Source organism: Ciconia boyciana, chromosome 1, assembly GCF_034638445.1.
Source record: "Ciconia boyciana chromosome 1, ASM3463844v1, whole genome shotgun sequence".
Taxonomy (NCBI): domain Eukaryota; kingdom Metazoa; phylum Chordata; class Aves; order Ciconiiformes; family Ciconiidae; genus Ciconia; species Ciconia boyciana.
This window is the reverse complement of record NC_132934.1, coordinates 207660401-207684575: the sequence shown is the minus strand read 5'-3', so window position 1 is coordinate 207684575 and position 24175 is coordinate 207660401. Positions and strand designations below refer to the sequence as shown.

Below are 24175 nucleotides of genomic sequence, written 5' to 3'. Positions count from 1 at the left end.
AACACAAACAAGGTTGCCTGCTAGAACAGTGCTCCCACCCCCTCATCTCTGCGCCTTCCTACACATTAGGTTATTGCTATGCTTTTTGGGATCATTTGGGGTTGTTCAGAAGGAGCTAGAGCCTTTGTTTTCAAATATAAGATGCTGCAGAGGGCAGGACTGAACTAGAAGTGAAGAAGATCCTACCCCCCATCCCAAGAAAACAGTATTTCTAGGTCAAAAAACATGGCTGAGGGAGAGAAGTTCCAGCACCTCAAGCTTCAGATAGTTGAAGAAGTGCTGCACAGTGTCAGAGAGAAAGCCATTAGGGAGATCACTGTTTGACAGGATGTCTGGCAAGTGACCTCTCAGGCTGTGAGGAATCAGCACATGCCCTGACCTGCAGCTTTCTCCCCCAAACAGCAGCGTGGACAGACCACAGCCAAGGGGCTCTCCATGCAGCGTGACTGCCTCTAGCAAAAAGGCAACTCAAGAATCAAAATCCAAGTGTTTCCTGGTGCTACAAGACCACCCGTGTCTCTCAGCCCTACCTGTGGAAGAAGCTGATTCCAGGGCTTGGGACATTTTGTGGCAGAGAAGTAAGAGACCTGGGTGGCGCTGCTATCTCCTACATCAGAGCAACCTCGGATTTACCACTGCACCCCACAGGAGAAAGAGGGCTGGCAACATCTAATTGTTTCCACAGGTACTCTGAATGCAGGAAAAAGTCATGATGGAAACCCTCCATACAGTTCAAAACCACTCTTGCAGTTTACCAATATTTATATTTACCATATAAACTTCCACCCCCTTCCTTTAAAATATATTAAGCCAGAGAAAAACATACAAGTAAAAAAATTATCAGGATTTTGATGCAAATTCAGACAGTCCCATGATAAGTTGCAATAGTAACTCCAGAGTCTGAGAGCAAGGAGAAGCAGAAAAAATGGAAACCAACACAGGATATAAAATCTTTTGTTTGCTTGTTTATTTTATTTTTTTATTTCTTAGAAAAAAAACTATTAACTTGATCAAGGAAAGAAATAGAAATAATACCTACATTAGTAAGTACTCACCTCAGGACAAGAAAGGAGAAATGGATAAAGACAGATATAACTTCTCTTTCACTATTTGTATTCTGGCAGTGCCTTAATTTCTAGTTACATACTAAGAACCAGTTATGTAGAGTTTAACCATATATATTTATAATTCCTACAGTTCATATGCTGTCTCAATTTTTCTTTAGATCCCTACCTATTTCCCTATTTAAAAACCACCTTAGTTAGAATGTAACACATATTCTTAAGTGTTCTGATTTTCTTTCAAACACACACCAAACAACCCCCTCACCCCAATAAACCAAACACCCACAGGAATTAAAAATATCAGCAATTTACTCATCAATGACATTACTTGTTCCATCCTGGGAAAAATCAAAAGAAGGAGGAAAGTATATAAATACAGCCAATCTGGAGAGTCTTGTATTACCTAGCAAAACTGACGTGGTGTAACACCTTGATAAGCTTTCACAGACACTACACAGCTGCGTGCTCTGCCAGACTCAGCTCAAAAAAGGACTGGGAACAACTATATTCTGTTGGCAGCCCAGCCCCTGCATGAAATTGGTCCCTAGCAGAGTCTCAAGGCTAAAGTAAGTCAAGTGTTCAATAATTTGGGGGCTTTATTTCCAGAAATTCAAGCTATGACAACACAGGATGTTTTCACAAACACTGAGCACCTGTATCTTGTCACAACTTCCAGAAAGCCCAGCATCTTTGAAGACTGTGGTCCATCAGTCAAAGTTCCCAGGTTCAACACTCATACCTGGGACCAGGTTTCCCCATGAACTCAGTCCTGTTTAGTCTCTAAATACAAAACACAGTTTCCAAAGTGCCCAGCAGCCATTGATCTCTATACGGCCCAGATTTGCCAAAGAGCTCTGCGCACTCATTCACCCCACTGGCCAGTTGTAGAGTACATGTTGAAAACAAAGGTCTTTCAAATTCTTCCACCTTACAATGAAATGAGGCACACAAAGTTTGCAAGCTCATCTGAAGAGTTTTTGTACATCAGTTCTCATGCATGCGAAATGAGGACTAATCTTCTAAGATCACCCACAGCCACTTCCTTCTGCCACTTCTGCTTCCTCAAGCAGAAATCAGTGTGTGTGAAAAACAAAGTAACTCAAAGAGGAGTAGGATCAATGAGGTCTGGATGGTTCAGCTCCCGATGGTAGATACCACAGGTGTCTATGCTCCCACTTAGTCAACGGAAACCCAGGCAACAGAGTCTAGACAACAATTCAGCTCTCCCAGAGTGGACACTTATCTTTGTTCAGTTGAATTACTTGTTGAGTGTATTGGCTCTGCTGAGTGTAGGGAAGTTTTAGATACCTACTTCACACGGAGATATGGCAATCTGAACTAGATCCTGCCCTGGTTTTCAGAAGATGAGTGTCTTGTGGCAGAGAAGTTTGTATCTGCTTTTTGTTTCCAGCTGCACACAGCCTATTGCAGACACCATAGAAAGGGCAGGGAAAGAAGGAAATACAAAAATAAGAGAATATAATGTATTTCTCCAACTTGAGAAAAGTCTTGTCCAAGAAAATCTGCACATACTCATGATATCTTTCTCACCTAGGTATTCCCTTATGTTGAAAAGGAAGAAGATTTTTCTGTAATGGAAAAACTGACATGGCCTCCCTTCCCATCTCTACCTTCGTTTAAATGCAAAACATGTCATAAGTTATTACTTTCCCTCCTCTATCAAACATGGTTAAAGCTGTCCAAATGTTACAAAAACTATTAGTGGACAAACTAGACAGATATACACACATACATGAAGAAACAGGGCTTAGGAAACCAGACTACAGATCTCTGCTCTCTCCTCAGCTGTGAACAGATTTAGTTAATATGTAAAAGAGAGGAATGACGCCAGTTAAGAAATAGCTCCTTCCTTTTTTGGAGTGGAGAACCACCCAAACTCAATGCACTTTTTGCCCCTACCACAATGATGGGGAGGGAGTTCTGTGTAGGTGGTCACATCTGAATTACTCACTGTAGGCTCTCCTTACAGTCACTGGGGAGAAACTGAGATGACTCACTCTTCCCCATTGTCTACAAAAAGAAACCAGGAGACTAGCAGAGATCTCTATCAGTCCAGTGAGATGAGACAAATATCATCCAGGGTGCCTGTATTTTCTTTATGCAAGGTGGAAGCAGAAAGTGGAAGCAGAAGGTGGAATCTAAAATCATAATATGTTTTAGCAAAAAAAGATGAAACGTCCCTCCGTGGTGCTGGAGGCAGCAGTGATCAGCAGAAGCTGTACCCCAGCAGATAGTAACAAGTAAAGGGCCAACACTGCTCTGCTCATACAAGTCCTGAGCACATCCACAAACAGTCCCACCGCATTCTTCTTCTCGCACCCCGGCATTTAATGACCGTACTGGTAGCATGCTTCTGGCTCATTTTCAGTGCAGAAGTGGGATGTCCATTCTTAGACTGGAGGACAGCCTGAATTTTCAAGAACAGCCTACTCCAAAAATCAACTTGGGTAAAATGCGAGCAGAAGATCACACATTTTTCATTTCTTTATCAGAGGTGTTCTACTTACAAATGAGATGCTGATCAGCTTTGATTTGGTAAAGGTATCCCATCTACCAACTAACCTCTACTCTGATGACTGATTTTAACAGTCATCCTTCAGCAGCTCATCTCTGGTACTACAGGTTTCAGTGACCTGCCCCTACCTTCAGCGTCTGCTCTCCACAGCCAGCCCCTATAATCTTCCATATATAAGCCACTTGTTCCCAGGCTCCAGCTCTTTCATGGGCAGATTTAGCAGAAATGGTCGATGAGGCTAGTCCTACTACCTATCTGCACAATCTTTCCCTTTGAGAAGACCACCATCTTACAGCAGTGATATCAACTGAAATCAACAATAGGATTTATTAACAGAGCAATAAAAATAGCACGAATGCTTTATTGTCACTAAAGGCAGGAGCTATGAATGAGGCTGTGGTTCAGGAGCTCAGTAATTCAGATATTAGTGCTTTTTGTGCCCGAGGGAAAAAAAAAAACCCACACCAAACACTTTACTCACAAAACACCAAGCAATGATCGGATGTATACTCACTCCACCAGTTAAATTTTGTTCAGAAAAATATAGTTGGGTTAACCTTTAGCCCTGTCATTCAGTACTGCCACTGCTCTTCGTAGGCCATAAGCTTTGTAGTGAATTTTCAAGGCTTGTGACTGAGGTTTGGTACTCTTGCTTTGTCTGAACTTTTCTTGGCCTGCCTGCAGCTTTGTTTTACTTGGTTTAGTTGTGACTGCAATTTCTGCAATTGGCCAGGTGTTTTATTTTTGTTTGTGTGCTGTACAACCACAGTTCTGCACAGATAGCAGCAACAAGCAGTTATTCTATATAGAATGAGATATTTACCACTAACGTAATGACTTTGTATAGAAAAATACAACAGCCTGGTATGATAGCAGAGGCCTGGAGAAGTGGAGACACAGGATGTGGCATACAGGAGTACAGGCACAGGATGAGAAGAGATGGGGCAAAGGCTTGGCACTGGAGACCATGGCTATAAACAACTCACCAATGGTCAGTTAGAGAAATGCAGACCTGGAGCTGGGCAAAACTGGTTTTAGAGGTAACAAAGAGAACAAACAAATAGTATCTAATACCCATAAAAGCAACCACATATAGCAAAAATCACATGTCGTGGAATTGCAGACCAATGAAGAAAGTGATAGGTGTAAAGTTGTTTTACCGAACATACTAAAATTATCCCAGGTGGATCCTACAGTAAGGAAAGAAGAAACCATCAACATGAACCTCATACTTCTCCCAGCAAAGGACTCCAGATGCTGATGACTTGCTGTAACACCCACCACCACCAGAATAAAACCAGCAACCTTGGGACCCAGAGGAGCAGGAGAGGGGTGAGCGTAACACCAGGAAGAGGGGTAGAAACTAAGAACTATATGTATGACTGTTTTAACTGCATTATTCTTCTTCCTTTTTCTGTAATAATTGCATCTGGACTAATAATGATTAGACTTTCAAAATTTCAGTTACACTAACAATAAATTCTTTGCTATATAAAGATGTGCTGCCTTTTTGCCTGTGAACAAGATTTTGAGTGTAACACTTTGTATGGGCATGTAGTCTCTTTACATCACAGTAAATAAATCCAGATAAAAATGTTGTTTTATTCTAAACAGGTGTTGCCTGTCTTCCCGGAACAAAGAAAAAAAAAACCCATAAACTCATGTTTTTCTAACTAGTTCAGCAGAAATATGATCACATACCCACACCTGACCCAGATCAAATTTGAACAATGGGGTGACCTAACATTAATGATTCTGGAGCCATGGCCAGAAGACTACAGAAAGGCCAGATCTGTAAAGCGGGAGCATTTGTAGAGAGCTAACAAAATGACTAGAACATCACCTTGAAGGGGTTACGGACTAGAAAACTGTTAACACTTTCTCTTAATCAAATATATCAGGGTTTAGAAAGCAATGGAAAAGAATTCGCAGAGCAGAGAGGCAAGAGAGAAGCAAGGAAAAGAGCTACCTTGAAATCACTGGAAAACTACTGAGTGAGAATACTGTCTAGCAAAAGAAACTACAGATGGTAGGAAAAGGAAAAACAAATACTTGAAAAGTTCCACTGATTTTTTTGTTGTTGCTTTTTACTGATTTTTTCTTCAATTAGCTCCCAGTTACTGGGGCTATAAAAGAGCCAGATGTTTTTTAGTTAAAAATGAAGACCGGTAATTACTGTGACAGTGTCTCTTCTGTATTCTCACTTCCCGGGGTTATCCCAAACACCTCTACAAACCAAGCACTTCATTACCTTCCTGACACTCTCTTCTTCATGGTGGAATGGGCTTCCCAGGGACAAATAACAAGATCACTTTTTTCATGTCCTGTTTTACAACTACACCTTGTATATAACACCTTATCAGAGTGACCTCTGGAAGGTTTCCGATGCATTTCTAATACATGCTTGCTGTTTTTTTCCTCAGCTAAGCTTTCTGGTAACGTAAGCCCTTTGGTGTATGGATCAGGTCTCTTTTTACGCTACCCGATACCCTCAGCACTGAAAAACCAGTAACAGTAAAGCAGGTCATCAGGAAAAGATTAATGAAAAAGAAGCTGTGGACTATTGATTCTGCTGAGCCATTCAAGAGGTGTTATGAACTTTCCAAATGCAGTTCTTGCCTTTGCACATGAGCTATAAAAGACTTAGCAAAGGAAGGGAGACAATAAAACCTCAGAAATAGATAACAAAATATGTTTGAGACAGGTGTTAACCTATAACTGAAGTCATAGCAGGAGTACGATCACGTAACAGGTAGGAATTGTGTAATTTGACATCATCAGGTCATCCTCAATCTTAAAATTCAGGTTCTGTAATTGCTCCTCTGTTGTAAATAGCCTGTAGTTAAGGAACTACGTGTACAACTCAAAACTGTCTAGCAAACAGACTGTTAGTCAACATAACATTACCACCTCTCTTCAGAAAAGGCAGTGCTTGATGGGACTCAAGAGAGTCATGTTCTGAGCCTAGCTTTACTCCTCACCAGCTGTCAGATATTGCCTCATCTCTCACAGCAGTTTTTCATCTCATCCTTGGACTTTCTCGCTCTTTGCCCAATCTCTCAGCAAGGAGTCTCAGCACTCAACTGCACATCCAAGAGCTTAGTAAAATTACTCGTCCAGGCATCAGTAAAAACAGAGTAGTCCTGGCTTAGGCACATTTAAATAGTTGGTCCCTGGCTCTTCAATGTAGAAATCATCGCCTTCTGTATCTGTATAACAGCTAGAATCATGGCACCCCAAATTCCTGTGAAGCCTTTAAACAGCAATATAACATTAATTACAATACAAGAAACAGGTGAGTGTCAATGGTATTTTATATTCTCAAATGGAAAATATACTCAAACAAAAACATACATTTTTATTGAATGGTCAGAGCCTGGACAAAGAGATGTGCATGTGCCTGACAGAGGAAAAATTCTAAGACTGACGGTCTCGCGCTCCAAGAGAAGTAGCAATGATGTCTGCTGAATGCAGGAGCAGAAACATGCATGCCAAAGATTGCTAATAAAAACAATTTCTGAGTACTTCAAAGGTAATGGTTTCTCTTCACAAGTGCACTGCATAAATTAAAAGCTCTAAAGTCTTTTTGACTGAATGTTATTTTCATTATTTTCTGCCCCAAATCCTCAGACTCTAATAAAATATTCTCCTCACTTTGCAAAACATATATGCAGGCAAAACTGCTCTTTATCTTTACAATATACAGTACACAAAAAAAAAAACTATCTCAGAATGGACTTCAGTTGCAAATAAGTGTTATAAATTATCACTTATATATTAAAATTAATGATAATAAGCCCATCCAGAGTTGCTAATTGGTTCTAGGCATAGTGCTAAATTTCTCAGAGGCAAAAAGCAGTTCATTATCAACACTCAGCCAGCAACATACTTGTCTTTAACGGTAACGACTCTTGAGAAATCCTGCTTCACACATATAAGAAATCAAATGCAAGAAGTGCTCTCAAAGCCCATGAGGAAAATGACAGCTACTCACATTTCACTGAACACCAGAACTGGCAAAAATCTTCCCTTTCAAACTCTAGTTCCAATGACTCATCACAAAACAACTCAATCAGCAAAGCTCATACATCTGGTAGCAATGTGGTGCTAGCGAGCCCTCCTCAGCCAACAGCTTACAGACCAAACTCCTTCCAGCATCACTCTCGCCCGTGAGGAAAGAATTCCTTCAATGTAGCCTTAAATCAGACCAGGTATTGACAGGACCTTATTTGAGACGAAGGGGGGAGTTCATACCTCATGGAGCTATTGCTTCAACAGACCTTGCTGCACTGATTTACAGAGTTTATGTTTTCAGAGTTATCCCTGCAAACATAAAGACAAGGAGCATGATTATTCTCATATGCTTCAGTAAAAGTGCAACGCATATGATCCACTGTGTCTGCAGACCTCTGTGGATTATAACCACCAGTAGAGAGGTGGTAACAAGCAACCAGAAAGTGGTAACATCAAACATTGCCACAGTCATGTTGGCAGGAAACATCTGCCCACTGCCTTATCTCTTCCTCTCATTTTATACTGAGGTTGAAATACCACTGACATCTTCTACAGCAGTTTCTTTACAGTACAATCACCTCCACACTTTTGCACAGGCAATACAAATTTACCTTCAGCAGATCTAACAGAAAGCCTCTTAGATATCTTATTGGACTGCTGTTCAGACTGGACTGTAATACGCTTTTTCAGATAACATTTCAGAGGAATACAGAGAGATATACATTCATTCAGAAACTACGGCACATAATCACACAGACTGCATGAACAAAATGCGTAATCGCTTTTAATGAAAAGTAAATATCTGAAGTTTGACATCACCTTTTTCCTAAAGTCATGTGTTCTGCTAAAGTCATACATGGCTCTATCTGGCTTTCCTTTCACAAAAGGAAAGATTATGGTAGAATTTTGTTGGCCATTACTTTGAATTCCAAAGGTCAGAGGGTCCATATGCAACTTCAAATTTAAAAAAAAAAAAAAACAAAAAAACCCAAACCACCCACAACTCTACCTACAAATCCATTTTAAAAGTGGTCTTTGAAGAAGTCTGATTAACTAGCACAGCTGAAATGTGTTTATCACTCACTCAGCCAGGATCCCCAGGCCATTTTATAGAGATAAAAGCAGTCCATAACACTAAGCAAAGCTTGCTTTTCTGGATGTAACTGTACTGTAGCTCATCAAACATTAGAATCAGCATTTTACCTCACTCCTTTTTCTGTCTCACGGGTTGTTCCTGGCCTGACACTGCAGACACACAAGCGCTCCTTGCAAGCTGCTAGTTAAATACCACCACAGCTCCTTATGAGTAGTTGGCTCATGGTCATCTGTCTTCCATGAGAACAGGATGCAAGGGGAAAGTCCATCCTAAATATTGACCTTTGGAAACCACAGAGAGCTGCAGAACCCAGGGCTGTGCCACTCAAACCTAGCACTGGGTGAGACAGCTTAGACTTGAAAAGCAGAACAGCTGTTTCAGCACAACTATGAGGGCAGCTGAGCTAATTAGCTGTGACCTGCTCATATGAAGCTAACTCAGTATTCCCACATAGAGCTGGGGATTTTTTACCATGTACAAAGAGATATACTGTGAGTCTCATAAAGAGTTTTTCAAACATTTTTCTAGTTGGGACAGAAAGTAGGTAACATTTGTTTAGTTATTCCTATATCCTACCCAGGGACCACAGGTACTGCACATTACTAGGGTCTGTTAAAATATCAAAGCAACTTTCACTGTCAAATGCCATTATTGCCATATCTCATGTGCATTATTGAAAGAAAATAAACATATATACGTTCTTTAAGGCACTTATTCATGTGAGCAACCTTACGTACAAGTAAACTCTATCAATCATGTCTTCTTGAGGAGTTAGATCTCAAGTATCTCTAGAAATACAACACTTCCGAGCTGGAGCTGAGGGAATCCAAATAATGCACTGCTGTATATATTTAATACTAGCACCTTTCCAAGTCTTCTAAATCTTGCATAAAACAATTCAGTCAACTACAACTCAATAGGGCTTCACATTGCTAGGTAACTGTGAGTCTGGGATGAGTGACTTTCTACTCATTTTTTTGTGGTTGTTCCTTTTAAATAAAACAGATTATAAAAACTGATGACAGCATCCTTGTGATTCATTGTGCTCCTCACATCATCCCGAAAGCTAACTTTTTCTTTTTAAACAAAATCATTTAGTCAAAATATGCCACATCTCTATAGTCATAGGTTAACAATTCAAAGTTGGTCTAGCTATTACACCACAATCACAGAGATGAAAATAAGTATGTTTCAATGCATAGCCCCATTAGCTTCAGAGGGATTATTCTGATGCATAAAATCAGACTGCAGTGCAGCTTTAATAAAAAAAAAAATAAAAAAAAAATGCTGAAAATGGATCTACAGTCCAATTCATAGATTATTTATTTGTGCATAACTATCACTAGATTTGCAGGGCAAGCTGGTAATAAACATTCTGAAGGTCACTAGGCATCTCTCATTACAAGAACCTTATTTTACTTTCTTATAATTTTGCCCTAATCTTAACCATTAAAAGTTTCACAACATACACCAACTCAAGATGAGGGGGTTTTATTAATAACTGCAGATGAAAAATATTTATCTATTTCCAACACCCGGCTAGAGAAAAATATATTTTGTTTGGAATAAATAAAAAAAAAATTGGCTAGCTTTCTTCTACGAGTTCTAGATGTTGGAGCAGAGATTTGAAATTCTGAAAGCTTTTTTATATCCCAAGAAATCTGTTCAAGTCTGGGCCTTCTCAGGGCTTGGAGGATATAGCCTTGTGCACGCTCAACAGAAACAGATTTATCATCTCGATTTCCCAATGGTTCCATCTGTGCAGGGCACGCTGCTGAGAGGCTGAACAGGAGTTTCCTTGTAGCCATTGGCTCTTCTGAGTTAAGCTCTCTTTTGTGTCCGTAGGCCTGTCTCTCTCACAGTGACTGACCTCCAGATTGGTCCAAGTTGCCCGAGTTGATGCAGAGGGAAAAAGAAGAGTATATTGGGTCAGTGAGGTAAGGTGGAAAGAGGCTTGTAGGCATCTGGCAGGGCACGGGTAAACTGCACAAGGAAAATGATACAGAGAGCAGAGAACAGAACAATTTGATTAAGGAGGGTGAAGTGAGGATGAGGAGGCATGAGGCACTCAAGAAGGAAGAAACCTGAGTGCAAACTGGGCACTGCCTGTCTGGGGAGCAGCTCTGTGCAAAAGGCCTTGAGGGTCCTGCTAGGGAAAAAACAAGCATGGGATTACAGAGATGCTGGCAGCAATGAGGCCATCAGCATCCTGGGCTTTAAGAACAGAGGCAGAGCCAGGAGATCCAGGGAAGGATGCCCCTCTACTTGGCACTCATTAGAGTGCTTCTGGAATATTGCATCCAGTTTTTAGGCCCCCAGTGCAGACAAGACATTGATGACCTAGAGGGAGTTCAGGGAAGCACCACCAGGATGGTGGGGCTGGAGCACCTGCCTGTGAGGAGCGCCTGGAGGAGCCTGCAGCAGAGACTGCTTCGGGGGACCGAAAAACAGCCTCAGTGCTTATGTGGAAGGCATCCTGGAGATGGCAATGGGCTGCCCAGAGAGGTTGTGCAGTCTCCATCTTGTAGGTTTTCAAGACCAGACTGGGTAAAAGTCACAAGCAGCCGGATCTGATCCCAGAGCTGTCCCTGCTGTGAGCTAGGACTGCTGATCTCAGAGCTGTCCCTGCTGTGAGCCTGGACTGAGGGATGCTGAGATACCTTCAGCCTGAGTTACCGTGTGATCCTACAACCTGGGCATGGCGAGGGCAGCCAGAATGGGACAGAATGACCTTCAGCCACCAGGTCATCCTGCCTCCCAGGCCCTACCATGAAACCCAGGGCCTCCTGTGCCACCACCCCATCCATCAGCCAACACCCTCCCTTGCTACCCTGTCACACTCTCCTGCATCAAACGCACACCCCAGGTGAGACGTGCTTTCAAGTCACAAAATTCAAACTTCACCGATAGCCTGCAGAGGGTGGGAGAAACAGGAAAGTATCCTTTCAGCTTCTGTGGCTTAAAGACTTTGGAGATCACCCATATGGCATTAAAAGTCATTCAGACCGCAAAGTCAAGCTCTCAGAAAAAGCCGTGAGGACAAAACCACAAACACTCAACACACCCGAGGAAATTCGTTACTGAAAAAGCACAGGATAAGGCCTAGCTTGGGAACAGCAGCATCCAGGCAGGTGGCTAACGCACCTAGTGCCCTTCCTGCCCTTCCAGCAAAAGCTCACCTGTAATATTGATTTCCTAAATCCATTCACTGCATGTACCAAGGACAGGTAGCACAGCTTTGGTTATTTACAGAGCTTTCATCGAAAGGCGGGTGGGGGTGGCACTTCCTTTTCTGACTAAACGCCTGTCAAAGAAACCGGCTTGCCCGCAGTTGAGCGGTGCCCACGCCTGCCAGCGTGCACCGTCACCCCGAGGCCACCCCAAGCGCCGGGACACCCCACAAGGACACCCCGCAGGGGCACCCCGCCGGCGGGGGGACGCCAGAGCCTCCTGCCCACGGAGGGAGAAAATGGCACCAGCTCCATCCCCTCAGTTTCCATCTCCTTGCCAACCCCTCTTCGCCCTCTTCCTCTCCCCCCACGCCCCGCGATGGCTCTTGACTGACGAGGGGCCCCTCAAACTGCCGAGCCCCGCGGCAGAGCGGCAACGGCGGCCCGGCCCGGCCCGGCCCCCCGCGGGCGGCGGCGGCGGCGGAGGGCGATGGCGCGGCGGCCGTTACCTGGAGAGGGAGTCGCCGCTGGGCGGCCGCGCCGCCGCCGCCCGCCCGGCGCCGAGGCTCTCGCAGCTGGAGCTCTCCTCCATGCCGGGCGGTGGGGCGGCCCCGGGACGGGCGACTGTCTGTCAGCCGAGCGGCGGGCGCCCGGCGGGGCGGGAAGCGGCCATGTTGGCCCGGCGTGCCGCGCGGGGAGGGCGGGCTGAGGCGGGGCGGCGGCAGGGGGCCGAGCCCGCCGCCGCGGGGCTGCGGGGGAAGGAGCGGCGGCGGTGGTAGTGCCGCCCCGGGCTGCCTTCGCCGTAGTCCCGGCAGCCAGGGAGAGGGGCGGGGGTGCCGTGCGGCCCCTTCCCTTCGCCGGGCTGAGGGACGGGGTGGAGGGGGCCGGGCCGCCGAGCTCGGCCGCCTGAGGGAGGGGAAGGGGGCTGTACCCGGCCTCCCCTCGGCACACCCCCGCCTCCCTTCCCGCAGCGTGGCCGGGGTCCGAGGGCTCCGTCTCTCCAGCCTCGGGGGCGAGAAGGGGGTGAGAGACAGGGGGAGCCAGCCAGCGACTGGAGGTGTTTGTTCATGCGGGTACAGAATTGACCAGGATCTCCCTTTTTGGCCTCTTGAAAACCGAGGGAAGGCGGCAGCTCCGGGGTTCCTTCCCCGGGGCACGGTGGTCACTCCTAAGAGCAAGGGAATGGCCTCTCTCTAGGATCCCCCTTGAAGTCATCTTCGTACTTGTGTTAGGCTAGCCTGCTAAAGGCTCTGCTGAAACCCCCTTTTGTGCCGGCTTGTGTACCCGTAATAAAAAACAGTTGTGCTCCTGAAATTTTTAATTGCCCATACCTGCTCAAGAATCCCCTTTGAGTTTATCCCTCAGCTGGATGGGGCAGGAGCTGTGGAACATGGCAGGTCAAAATCACGCGAGTCTGCAGGGTGCCGGCACGGATCCTCTGTGCTTGCAGGGAGAGAGGTTCGCTGACTGGCAGCTCGTGTGCATACGTGACGATTCGTGCCCGGGAAGCTTTGCAGTCACAGCTCGGTATCGAATGTTCTGCAGGAAGAGGCATGGTACATTCAGTTCCTTGGAACAATTCGGTGAGCAAGAGAAAAGCTCTTGGCATTGCTGACAAAGACTGGGGAATTGCATCTTAAGCCTCCCATACCCAGCATGAAGGTGTCTTCCAAATGCACAGCTGTTTTGGCAAAAATCCCACAAGGCAAAGAAACTGAAACGCTGGGGACACGTTAGTAGGCAGGTGGGTTTCTAGTAAGGCCTGCTTGGTAAAGAGAGCGCCCGATGTCAGGAGCATGATCAGTCCAAATGGACCTCCCCGTTTGAAACACTACCTCAAAACAGCATAAACCCTGTATCCTCTAAACATCTGAATACTCTGTGGCTGTAACATGGTTACTGAAACATCATCCCTTTTTGTGCTCCAAGGAGTAAATTAGTTGATGTATCTCTTTCTGTTGTTTCCCATTTTGTTCCTGTCATTGGAGTGTAACTCTAGAGCAGTTTAAATCATGCAGAAGCCCGTGAAGACGAGCGGGATGCTGAAGCAGGGTTGCAATAGCCCTGCCTGAGACTGCACAATGAAATTGCCTCCGTTGCTCTTTCCTTTAGTGTCTATCAGCTGCTGTTGAACAAGCTTGATGTGGGATGGTTCTGAAGCTGGTTTAAACTTGAAAACACAGCTTTGTTGAAGCAGGTTTTTTTTCCCGTATTTTTTACTTAATCTTCTGAACAAGAAGTTTATAAATTGGCAAATGAGTTTGGTGCGGCAGGGTCAGCCTAGAAAATGGAGTTTGTGGAGGCTTTTCTAAAATGAAAACTCTGTTTTCTGGTTAGAAGTGAGATTTTTGTTTAAAAAATAAGCTAATTGCTAGTGTTTTATTGCAGTGTTAAAATCCAAACAAAATGCTTCGACATTATTAAAATGAGAAGATCGATAGACCTGTGCTGATTTTGTTCCAGCTGTAAAATTTTTTTAAATGTTGATTATTTTTTTTTCAGTAGTTAGGGGCAAGAAACTTTTCAGAAGTACCATCTATTAATGGAAAATGATACTAATGAGATACTGTTTCCCCCCCCCGGCTTCTGTTTAGCTTTCCATCCCCACCTACATCTGGGCGAGCAGACCGTGTCCTCTTCGGAGACAAGCGGACAGGGGGTGCTGTGGCAGCAGTAGTTTTGCATCTTTGGTAAGCAGTCACGCAGCTCCTGGTAGCCTTTTCCCACTGGTGCGCTCTTTTCCCAGCCTTTCTGAGGACCGAGCTCCTGACGGTCGTAACCCTTGGGAGAGGTCAGCATTGTGGAACTAGCACAGGGCAGTGCATGTCTCCCTTTCAAATCTTATCAGGCTTATAGCCTTGTGGCGAGTTGGTATTACCTCTTCCCTCTGCTAAAGCGTAGTTTGATAGCGGTGCAGTTGTTTAAAAAAAGTCAAGTAGGAATAAAAACAATATATAAACCTCCTTTGCTATGTGAAAGTATTAGAGTGCCTTCCTTTCTTCCTAATTTGCTATTGATGTGGCATCTCTAAGTAGTTTATTGAAGAAGTGCTCTATTTGCTTTTCACTGCCCTGTTTTGTTCTTGGCCTTATCCCCAGGGCCTGTGAAACCCTTTAGAAATTCCCACTGGTCCTTTGTAAATGAGAACAAAGCTAATCACCTCCTGGATCTCTCCTGCTGCTGAAAGAAGCTAGCAGTGTGCTCAGTGAGTCTTTTTGCTCAACAATACCACATTTTCAAAGTCAGTCAGAATTTTCTGTCTGTGAAGTGAGTTACCTCAGGGCTCTTACAAGTGATGGAGAATTAAATAAAGGCCCTGACATAACCAAAACCAGTTAAGGACAATTCACAAAACTGTTTTATAACTGATGCAAATAAGCGTAGTTCAGTCTGTTAACCTACTTTTGCTTGCCACATCCCTCACCATTATCTTACAAGTATCATCATTTGGGGTTTTTTTATGAGGGAATGTTCTGCCATTTTGTGATTTGGACACAGGAAACAGTAAAAGAAAATTAATGTCATGGATAAGTAATAAAGTTATCTGTGTTCATCTTTAATGCCATGTGGCTGATACAGCTGAGGTAAATGATATTGCGAAAGAGAGAATGACAAGGAAGTTTCTTGAATCAAAGGTGTGAAAGATTATTTCCAAGTAAAGGACAAGCAGACATCCTCCGATACTTTCTGAAATTGTACGTGGTTATAACTTTTGTTTATAGTACAGAAGAAGTGTAAAATACAGTCTGGCTTTCTTAGGTGTTTAGAGGCTGTCAAAGCTTTGGCAAATACAGCACAAAGAGGATAATTTTATGTACCGTATAAAACATGATTAAGTGAGGGGAAGTAAAACTTTTGCCTCAGTCCTTCAGCGTGAAAGGGAGGTAGTATTTGTGTCCACTGTATTTAAACTGTGTCTGTTGAGTAAGCGGCTTTCTAGCTGTGTGTATGTGTAGTCCATACATCTGGTATATGATAGATGAATGTGCCAGATGTTACAAATCCAGATGTTCCCATCCCTGGAACTCCCCGGCTTTGCTGCTGCACAGCCAAAGACAGGCCTGACGTGTCTCACGGTGTGAGCACAGTGCTCCCCAAAGCTAGGGACAGTCACACGTCCCAGGCATCCTGGCACAATCTGCTCGTAGGGGTCTTGTGGGGATGTTTGGTTGTGGTCTGTGACTCCTTGATTAAATGTACCTGGAGCATCAGATGTCAGAGCAGAGGAGGAATCATGCTTCTACAGTTGTCAAAGAGTGGACCGTGATGCAGGACCGTGTGCTCAAATGATTCTGTCTAAGAAAGCGTGCTCCCCTGATGCAGTCTTTGTCATAACCTTCCCTTACATGGTACAACTCATCAGACATTCCCCTCCCTCCCCGTCTTCCCCATCACGCAACCCAGCATGGTTATTTGAAAGGCCTACAAATAACAGGGGAGCAAGAGCCCTAATCCCTTCTGAAAATGGTCACCTAGTCCCTTCACTCCAGCCCCAACATTAAAATCATATGCATCCTAAAACTAGCTCTCCTTGCTGGAGCTCTATGGATCTCCCATATTTTCCCCACTATACTCATACATTCCTGTATCCCTGCCTGTGCCCTGTTAGCCAATGCATTAAATAATTCATGGCAATGGCAGCTTCACACACTGTGCCTTCCTCTCTAGTAGTCCACATCAGTGAGTCCAACAAATTTGCAGCATGACTCAGTCCCATAATTGTTCTGAAAACCACACAACCAGAGACACCCTCGTCTCTCCCTTTGATTCACTAAAATGGTTCTCAGATTTATTACGTTTTCTTGTCTCCTTGATGTACAGCTTAAGGGCAGTGGGCAGCCAATAAAAGATTCTCAGCGCCTTGGGAAGGGTGGATTGTCACTGGCGAGATCCCACTGTGATGTATGATCATCAAATCACACTGGAGGTGGCATGTGTTCCTTTTGTCAAGCTCCATCAGCTGATAAAGTATGAGGTCAGAAACAGCGAGAGCTTTGGCACATGCAGAGAGGCTGATGAAGAACAACATGCTGTGGCTGTGATTTGGAGCTAGAGCTGCTCGTGGTTGCAAGAACATCTGTTACAAGATGGTCATGGGGCACATGCATGGATTCAGTCCTGCTGATGCATGATGCCTGTGCCGTCAAATCGGGAAACTAGTCAAAACCAAGAGGGGGACTTACAGCTACACTTAAATTGTCACTGTGTGTCCCAGATTACTGTACATGAGGTTAACCTGATCAGAGTGGTCACCTTAGCTCACCCATGATGTGGTTCTTTACTGGCTGTGATGGCACCCTGACAGTGCTTTTGCCTTGCACCCCCCACGTGTCTGGAAGAAGCAGAAGTTAATGATCAAGGGGCCTCTGACACTTTTTTTTGCCACTTGAGTAGGGGTTTTTTTATGCAGTCATGCACATATTGGTGCAAGGTGTTGCAGATGTGGAGCTCTGGACTCAACCTGGACCTAATCCTGCATGCTATAGCTTGCTACCTGTTTACAGAGCACTTCTGATGGGCTGAATATTTATTCTGCTTGCTGCTCTGCCTAGGTAGTGCTTTCTTGTCCTTACTCCCACCAGCAGTTCATGGCTGTTTGCAGAGCAGTGAGGCATTAAATATCAGACAGGCTAATAAGTACGTCAGGATCCATCCCAGTGTCTGCTCAGTGTGTACAGACCACTGCCTGGAGTCAGGCATTTCACCCAGCTTCTAATTGCCTTATGCTTTTAATTTTTAATGGCCTCTGCAGATACTGATTTATTGCGATGTACTGTAGCATGCATTTGCTTATAGCTAAGCAATGATGCCAGTGCAGTCCAAGGCTGACAAGGTAAGTACGTTAGTGCTGTAGCAGACTGTGAAGTCTGAAGGTGCAGGCACCCTGTTCTGGAGAGCACGCGGCTGCCTCACCTGCTGTGTGCTCCATTCCTTGGGCTCTAGGGGCAGGACTTCCATTACATGCTGCAAAACATATTGTAGTTTTAGAAGATCAATTTTTAGTGTCACTTCAAATAAAACAGTATAGTATCTTTCCTCCTGAAGGACTAAATACATCACAGCAGCTGTCTGGCTGTCTACAGGTTTGGACTGCAACACTTGAGCAGCTCCTTGCCATCTGTGTAATGGTCTCCAGTCTGGCAAATATGAAGTAAGAATTACTCACAGGAGGTAAATTTGAAAGTTCTGGTGCTTGTTAAACCATCGCTGCTGGAAATAAATGTATTTCCAGAACTTGTAGGGTGATCAGGCAGGAAGGAAGGACATTGGGGCGAGAATTGATTTTGCTATTGTCAGCCATTAGGAGGGTGATTTTCGGAGGTCTCTTTTCTGAGGCACTTGCACTGGGTAGTCTCATTAAGATGGGGATAGGTGTTCATATGCAGGGTAAAAGTCTCTGTACCTCTTGGATTTCAAATCTTTATTTTACAGTCCTGATTTATACGCTAGTTTTCAAACAAACAGTCATTTTAAATACAGGTAATTTTATGTCTACATTGTCTGAAATAGTACTGTCTTTATATTGTGTATGTGCAGACAGACTTCTCAAAGTGAGATCTTAATCTATAGCTGGTGTATTTAATAGCTACAATTAGGGAAATGGTTAAGAATACTTGATTTTATCTCATTTATGCTTCTTTTCCTATTAAGGAAGATGTGCATTTGTGGTAGTGTTTTAATAAAACACAATAAAATGATGATGGTAAGATCTGGAGATGATATTAAAAATGAGAAGGACACATCTAGAATATAAAATACAGTAGGAATTAACTCCTTTTGGTTTCCCTTTTATTTACCTCGATGTCTCAAATTTCCACATGGAAGGCTCATACAGTTATCTGACTTTCTTTTAGAAGCAATAGGGTGTTCAGCTCTAGTGATGAAAGGGCTGGGGAGTTGCAGGCTTAACAGTGAGTGCAATAAAAATGAAGTATTTGAGAGATGTTTGATTATCTGCTCTGTGTAAGTAACCTATCTGCAGTGGGTGAGCTGTGGAAAACATTCAGGAAGCTACTGAAGACACATTAAGCCCCTGAATACAATGACGGAGGAAGCTTACTGCCATTTCCAATGGTACTATAATTTGCAGATGGCAGATCACAGGGTTGTCAGTAATGCCAAATAAGAGGCACAAGGAGCAAATTTAAGTGCTGGAGCTTTGATTAATCGCACTACTTAATTTTTAGCTTACCATCTGGGTGGGGAGACTGCTTCAGTCTGCTGCCTTCAAGACACTCACATTACCTTTTCAGATTTACCACTGGGCAAACGATCTTCAAGATGGAGCTTGCCCCAGTGATGGCTCTCAAAAGGTGGTGTGGGATGGGACTGCATCAGGTTGGGCTCCCTGCACCCTACGCAGACTCTGGCACAGTGACAGCAAGCTGTGCCTTCTCAAACAGCCCTGTGCTCTCCTGCCGCACCTCCAGATGTGCAAGGCATAGTCATCCTTTCCTGCCATGAAAATACCTGCCTGGTGGGTCTCTGTCGTGAATGAGTGATTTAGATTGCTTAGAAAATCACCATCAAAGGTATTAGCAAAAGTGGTTTTAATATGATGTTGTAAAAGCGTGACTTAGCAAAGTTCAATGGCAAGGTTCACTCAGTTACTGCACGGAAGAAACATACAAAGGAAAATCAGGTTACGCTCGAGTTAGAATGATTCACAGACAGACTGGGGATACAAAAGGGTATGGAGGACCCTCCCGTTGAGTGACGAGGTTCAGAGCAGACCCCCTTGCTTTCTGAACTCCTGATGGAGCTTAGGTGCGGCTAGGTCCAATCTTAGTCTCAGACTTGGACAATGGTTTATGTCTAAGGGATTATATATGCAAAATTTATCAATTCAGCATGCAATCAAAGGTACCAAGACAAAATCAAAGTTACCATACTACAAGGTTATGCGCAATATTGGTCGCTTACCACAGATCTGTTGTTGGTAAAAGGTCTCTGTTCCTCGAGGAGCAACCTTGAGAGGTGTCCCAGCTCAAGGGGAGATCACCGCCATGCAGCCACGCTGCCTAGCAGGGAGAGCTCAAAGAAGGATCACTTTGTCTGTCATATTTATGGGAGAAAGTGGTTGGCTCATAGTCAAATCACAGGCGATGGAAAGGTATGCATGATTCTCCTTGTACCCACAACTTTCTTTGTTCCTTGATAAATGAGTCTTGGAAAAGCCACCTGTTATTTATGCGTTAAGCACATGATTGGTGTTCCAAACTCATATGTATTGACGTTTACTGTGTCACTCTGCCCATTTGTGGGTTTTCGGAGAACAGGTCAAAACTAGAGGAGTTCTTGGCCTGGCTACAGCTCAGGCCACTACCTCCTTTGGAGCCTGTACCAGACTACCGCTAGTTTGGTTAAGGGGTCGAGCGCATCCGTCACAGTCTCCCTTTGTAGCAGAGATGCTGATTTGAAATAGCCTCCAAAATAAAAATGATGTCTTAGTGCTGTATTGGGGCCAGAGGAGACCCAGGCTCAATATAGTGTGGATGTGCCCAGACTGCTCCAGAAGGAGCTGGTTCTAGTGTGAGCAGAAGCCAATTTGCTCCTCCGGGCTTCATGGTCAGCATCTCTCCCTGACTGATTTTTATTTAGCAATGTGGACCTACCAAGGGAGTTTTTTCTCATTGCCTCCAAGGCCATTACCCACCCAGTATGGGGACACTGGTCAATGTTTCTAGGAGTACCAGACAGCTGGAAAGGGGAGAGTGTGCTTCTCCCAAAAAGGCGGTAGCGAGTGGCTGGTCAGGGAACTGCACAACTACAGCAGCGTGCAGTGTCCTACAAGCCATCTCAGACTCTAAAACTTTGGCATGAGCTGAAAGGACCGGTTACTGTTACCGTTCTCATAGACATGAAGACCACTTCCCTCCTCTTGAAGCTAGTTTTAGGTCATGGAAGTAGCAGCCAGCTTGTGCCTATCCTGCCACTTGTTTTGTAATCAAATCTATGTTGTATTCATCAAATTAATGCATGAAAGAAATATTTAGGCTGCAATGCCATGTGTACCAAAAGTTAGGAAATGTCTGGTTTAAGTTTCCCTATATAACCTGAACGGATCCTACTCAGACATCCCATCTCTGTGCTGGATGCAGTGAAGGTTCAGGACAAAAAGCATAATGGGACTGTGTAATTAAAAATCAGTTTAATGCCTGCACATAAGTGTGGCTGAATTCAGGTCACAAGCAACTCCAAATACGCCATTTCTGGCCATATTCCAGAATTTGGATGTCAACTGCTTCTACGCTGCATAGCAAGACTCTGATGCAGTGCTGATATATCAACTCCTGCAATTCGTGAAGGCCAAAACTAAGCATTAATTATCTTATGTGAGTGTACTAAGTTACCTTACTATCACCTACAGTGAGTGACCCCTGAGTCACTCACTGTAGGTGATGTGCTCTTTCTAATCTCTGAGTACTGTAACTCAGAGATTTTGATGGCCCTGACTGATACCCTCATTCCTCTGTGCATGTCTGTGTGGTTTGGGCCTGGGATGTTTGAAAAGGATTGCTGTCTCATGTGTTTGGCTCAAAAGATAAGGAGGAGGAGTACAATCCAGTATCCTCTTTCCTGCCCTTGAAAGGCCAGGGCCTCATCTCCCTGCAATTATTTGGAGACATTGAGGGGGACATATGCTACTGTTGGGGAGTTTATGAAGGAAGATGATAGCCCTCATTTCTCAACTGGGGCATTCCTGTCCCTGACAAGGAAGGGGAAGGATGAGAAGTAAGTTTTAGTGCTGGGTCTGTTGGCACTACTGTGGAGGGAGAAGAAAGAAGCCTAAGGCAACCTTTCTTTTTTTTTCCTGCCGGGGGATGGCACCCCTCCGTCCACCATGGGAGCCGCAGGATGGTGTGATGGGACTGTGACGTGAAGCACAGTCCTCCACCATCTCCCAGCTGCAGCTGCTCTGGCCGCTCAGCAGTGTCTCCAGGCAATATCTGCCGCTGCTCTGCCAACAGGTTCAGCCCATCCTCAGCACGCTGATAGACGAGCTCGGGTGGTTCGTGAGTGGAGACGGATTGGAGGCTGATGCTTTGGCTGAGACACGTTTGCTTTGGCCAACTCTGCTACAAAAGCGACTGCAGAGAGCAGAGGTGCTTGTGAGGTTGGCAGTGCCTGAAGCCAGCAGGAATTCAGAATGAGCCCTGGCTTGAACCATCAGCGTGTGCCTCACAGCTCCCTCGGATGCTTCAGTCGTGCTGGAGCGTTGCCAACATGCTTTCCAGCCTAAGGAAACTGAGAAGTGAAATAACAGAGGTTTAACATTAAATGTCTCAACCAAAGCAGAGTGGAATTTCCCAGGGCAAAGATACTTCTTTACCCCGAGGGCATTCCCTGTGCCGAGTACGAATACCTGCTTCCAAAAAATGGAGGAGTGATCCCTTTCCAGAGAAGGGTCACAAGAATCCTCTGTAAAGGCAAGGGTTAAGTAACGTTAATGTAGGATGGACTGGCGTCCCCAGTAAGAGATATTAATTCAGTTTTAGAAAGGAAAAGAAGGAAAGGAGAGACATGTCCTTGTTCTGTTCAAACATTTCTTCATGGACAAGGTTTAAAGCCTTTGACTGTATGAATATGTTGCTCAATAACCTGAATATCTGTTAGCTGAGTGCCCATTGTAAAAATGCTTGGATAATACTCTATAGAGCACATTCCCACTCTGACTAAACCTAACACAAAACTGAACGCATTTCAAATTCATACTGTGGCAACAGTGAAGATGAATAAAGTTATTTGCTTCACTGTGGGGCCTGTGAAGTCACAAGTAATGCAGCTGTGTTAGGTGGTGGGCAGCTTAGGAAATCAGGGCTGTGTTTGCTCAGAATGAGTATTTGCTGTTACAAAGAATTTTCCTTTATTCTCTAAGGATGATATCAATTGCTACTAGTCCAAATTAACTGTTTCAGTGATAACATCTTTCAGAGAGATAGGCTGGAGCAGGAGAGGGGAAAGATACAATGAGCGAGGTTTTCACCTTTGTGCTACCCCTTCTATAATGAATAAAAGAAGAGCAGTGAAGAAGAATCCATAAAAGCCCCAAATGCAGCTGGAAGAGATGTTCCCTCATGCAGAAAACAGCCATCGGTCTGCCTTCTAAAGATGCTTTCAGAAGCACTGGACCTGGTATTTTGAGAAGATGCTGCTGCAGACAGAAAGGCCCAGAGCAAGAGCGCAGCCACAGCGCGGAGCAGAGCGGCTGCCCCAGGCAAAGCTCTGGTGTCCAGAGGGCAGTTGCTGTGGGCTGTGTGCCACAACTTAGGCAATGTCCCCAAAGTCATCTAAGCTATGCAGAATAGTTCGGGATCAGGAACATGCCAAGGTATCTTAAGACCACATTAGCCCTGTTCCTGGAGCTGCAAGTTTCTCAGTTCAGGAAAAATCTGATTTAATGTCATAATCTCTCTGAGAAAGATGTCTCTTTTCCTTTAGAGACTCTCCATTCCTCCCCTTGCAAGCTAAGGCACTGAATTTACTTGACTCCTTATCTAAGCCTTCCTCCCAGAAAGCACCCGCTGACCTGAGAATCTCACCAACAGTGTTTGTGTCTCAGATTTGCTTTTTCCTACAAGGTTATAGAGGAAGTTCCCTGTTTGGGAACTTAAGGGCTCTGATCCTAGGTACGAGGCAGATTTAGCAGCAGCAGCCGAAGTGGTGACCACCCCTGGCTGCCCACCCCATCCTCCCCCAGAGAACCGCTCCTGGGAGAGGCCACGGGAAGTGTCGCTCTGCGACTGGCCAATTGACCCACAACCCAGCGTAGCGGGATAAATTGAAACCACCAGCCAGGATGCTTGCCTTCTGTTTCCCGGAGAGGAATTTTGAGCTGGCTTTTTTGTCCATGCTGGGGATAATTCACTGATATTTTAAATTGTGAACTTTATATCACCATTTTATCCTTCAGAATAGCATGTTCTTCACCCATCTGATAAGAATAATCCAGCATCTTTGTGCATAAATCTGTTAGGTCATGCCTGCATTTTCCAGCTATTGTTTTAGGAGTCCCCTTCCGGTATTTAAAAAGGGGAAATATCTTCTTTAATATCATCTTCCAGCTTTGAAGCCGTACTGAACAACAAAGATAGACAAACATCTAATTCTCCCCTAATCCTTTAAATATCCTTACAAGCACATGGTGTTCACACACTGTTAAGCCTGTCTCCTGTAGCAGCTGTACGTCTTCTGCTAACTCTGCCTTTAAAGCCTGCAGCTTCAACTGGGGCGGAACAGGAGCCCACGATACTTCATCCAGTGGTGGCTGTCTTTCTGGGTGGTATGGAGAGGG

General features: G+C 44.6%; 1 protein-coding gene across 2 annotated transcripts in view; it reads right to left on the bottom strand.

The window, feature by feature from the left end:
* Nucleotides 1–12589, bottom strand: part of MTMR2 (myotubularin related protein 2) — a 64638-nt gene extending 52049 nt beyond the window's left edge. The window contains exon 1 of one of the 2 annotated variants that reach the window (XM_072850674.1): nt 12390–12589. In XM_072850674.1, the coding sequence (XP_072706775.1) occupies nt 12390–12472 (83 nt within the window). In that variant the 5' untranslated portion in view covers nt 12473–12589. The remainder of the gene's footprint in view (nt 1–12389) is intronic. The other variant, XM_072850675.1, reaches the window with a different exon arrangement.
* Between the last annotated feature and the right edge of the window lie 11586 nt (nt 12590–24175).